The sequence below is a fragment of the Octopus sinensis genome, linkage group LG13, assembly GCF_006345805.1.
Source record: "Octopus sinensis linkage group LG13, ASM634580v1, whole genome shotgun sequence".
Classification (NCBI taxonomy): Eukaryota; Metazoa; Mollusca; class Cephalopoda; order Octopoda; family Octopodidae; genus Octopus; species Octopus sinensis.
Window position 1 is genome coordinate 54,315,610 of NC_043009.1, and position 2,500 is coordinate 54,318,109.

At 38.4% G+C, this 2,500-nt stretch overlaps 1 protein-coding gene across 1 annotated transcript in view; it reads right to left on the bottom strand.

Moving 5' to 3' along the window:
• LOC115218300 overlaps positions 1-1,475 on the bottom strand; it is a 1,044,479-nt gene extending 1,043,004 nt beyond the window's left edge. The window contains exon 1 of the mRNA XM_036508355.1: positions 1-1,475. This exon is cut by the window's left edge and continues 797 nt beyond it. Coding sequence (XP_036364248.1) covers positions 1-586 — 586 coding nt within the window. The 5' untranslated portion in view covers positions 587-1,475.
• Between the last annotated feature and the right edge of the window lie 1,025 nt (positions 1,476-2,500).

Consider the following 2,500-nt stretch of genomic DNA (forward strand, 5'->3'; position numbering starts at 1 on the left):
TCTTGTCAATATTGTTGTTATTGTTGTTGTTGTTGTTGTTGTTTTTGTTACTATTATAGTTCACGGTAGCTATAATCTCGCCCATTTTTGGTACTGAAGCAACTTTCTCACTCATAAGTTTTCGACGAGATGGTAGACGAACAAGGTTGTAGTGAGCATCAGCTGTTACGTAACGGCGATCGCGGTTCGAATCCAAACTAAGCAAATGCGGAGTAGTGGGTGTAATTCGTCCTCTAAGTACTGCAGGTTTGCTCGAACTTAAACTCAAGTTTGGGACCGAATTCGAGTTAGAGCCTAGATCCGGCTTTAGCTTGGGTCTAAGGTTCGAGTTGATATAGGGTTTGGGTGTAAGATTCGGGCTGGTTGAAAATAAATTCCCTTTCAACATGGATGTAACATTGATCCACTGAGACTTAGTCTTGTATACCACCTGGGTAATGTCTTTTACTGCCGGGTGGAAAGACGCACCGTAGAATCCCAGACACGGTCGAATTAATAATAATATTAAAACGCGAAATAAATTGAAAGAAAACCACGGCGAGAAAAGCCGTGGTGTAATCCCGGTGTTGGAGTTCGAGTTATTCATCAGGATATCTTCAATGATAACTTGTAACTGACCACAACAACAATAACAGAAACAACAACGACGACGAAGATAACGAAAAAGAAGGAGCGAAAACTAGCACACATTTATAGAGCTATGAGTGGAGACGGCAGTGGAGAGTCGGAAGAGGAGAGAATAAAAAGAAGAGGCGAAGAAGGAGGAGAAGTGGGAAAAGAAATAGACGAAGAAGAAGAAGAAATAGAGTTAGAGGTAAACGGAAGGAAGATACAAGAGGTGTAAGATTAATAAATGAGTAACGAGAATGAGAGAGGAAGAGATAGAAAAACAAGATTAAGAAGCGACGGAGATTGTGGGACGGAGAGAATGAGTGAGCGATGGAGAGACAGAGAGAGAGAGACAGAGAGAGAGAGAGAGAGAGAGAGAAATAGAGTGAGAAAGAAAACGTGCTGAATAGACAAAGAGAGGCGGAGAGAGTGTTTATGTATGAGTTTGGTTGCCTTTGTTTGTTATTATATAATTCCATAAAAGAAAAGAAAAAGTGTGCACATATGTACGTGAGGATAAATAAATATATGTATATGTGTATGTGTATGAGTATATATATATATATATATATATATGTGTTCTTATGATTCTGTGAATGCGTCTGTCGCTTTTGTTTTCGGCATCAAGGAAGAAGAAATAAAAAAAAGAAAAAGAAAATAAAACAAGAATACTACACAAAAGCGATTAAGAAACAACAACAAAAACAAACGAACGTATTCCACCCTGACGCGAGATTCGGTGTATCTGCGAAGTGGCCTGTGCAAAGCTGTTAAAGGCACTACTGTAGAATATGGTAACAGATACGAAGTTGCGTGGCATTCGCTTCAACAGCACAATCCATTATAACAGATTCACTGCTAAGGCCATTTTTGCACACACACACAGACACACATACACGCACACACGCACACACACGTACACACACGCACACACACGCACTCGCGCACACATAATCAGAAATAATCAAAACATGCGCACGACGCACACATGCAGACACTTGCATACACACATTATACAAACAGCTGCATGCGTTATATGGATACATGATGCATATTATGCTACAGAAAATTCCTAGATGCAGAGTTGATCAAAAGCATTTTTTTTTTTTTTGCCGCTTCCTTATTTATATACATTTACGTTGATGGAGTTCTATCGTACATAGTTTCTGAAATTCCATGCCTTGAAGAAATATCACAACAGACACCCCACAGACCCACAACACAGACACGCACACACACACACATACACATACAAACAAATACCTGTATGTATGTGTGTGTGATGTGTGTGTGTGTGTGTGTGTGTGTGTGTGTGTGTGTCAACTCGCACGCACATGTGTGTGCGTGTTTGTGTGTGTGTGCTCGTGTGCGTTTACGTGTGCATACATGTACGTATGTATATAAGGTTACACTGTTATTCGATTTGATTCGGAATACTGTATATTACTGGTATATATTTTATCATCATCATCATCATCATCATCATCATCATCATTAGCCACGTAGTCGTCCACCAACAGAGTGCAAGGTTTCTTCTTCTCTTCTTCTTCTTCTTCTCTTCTTCTACTTCTTCTTCTTCCCCTCCTCCTCCACCTCCGTTTTCTTCTTTACTTCTACTTCCTACATATTACCTTTTTATTGGTGTCATTTTTCTTCCTATTTTTTTTCTGTCTCACACACATATACACATGTGCGCGTGTTGTATATGTATACACATACACTCACGCATATCATTTCATACACACACAGACGCATATATATATATATATATATATATATATATGTATAAAAATTATAAATTTGTATAAATTTGTATTATCTCCCTAGTTTTATGTGCTAAGCCACTTGGTGTTAAATTGATGGAATTATTAAATTTATATCAAATTTTTCA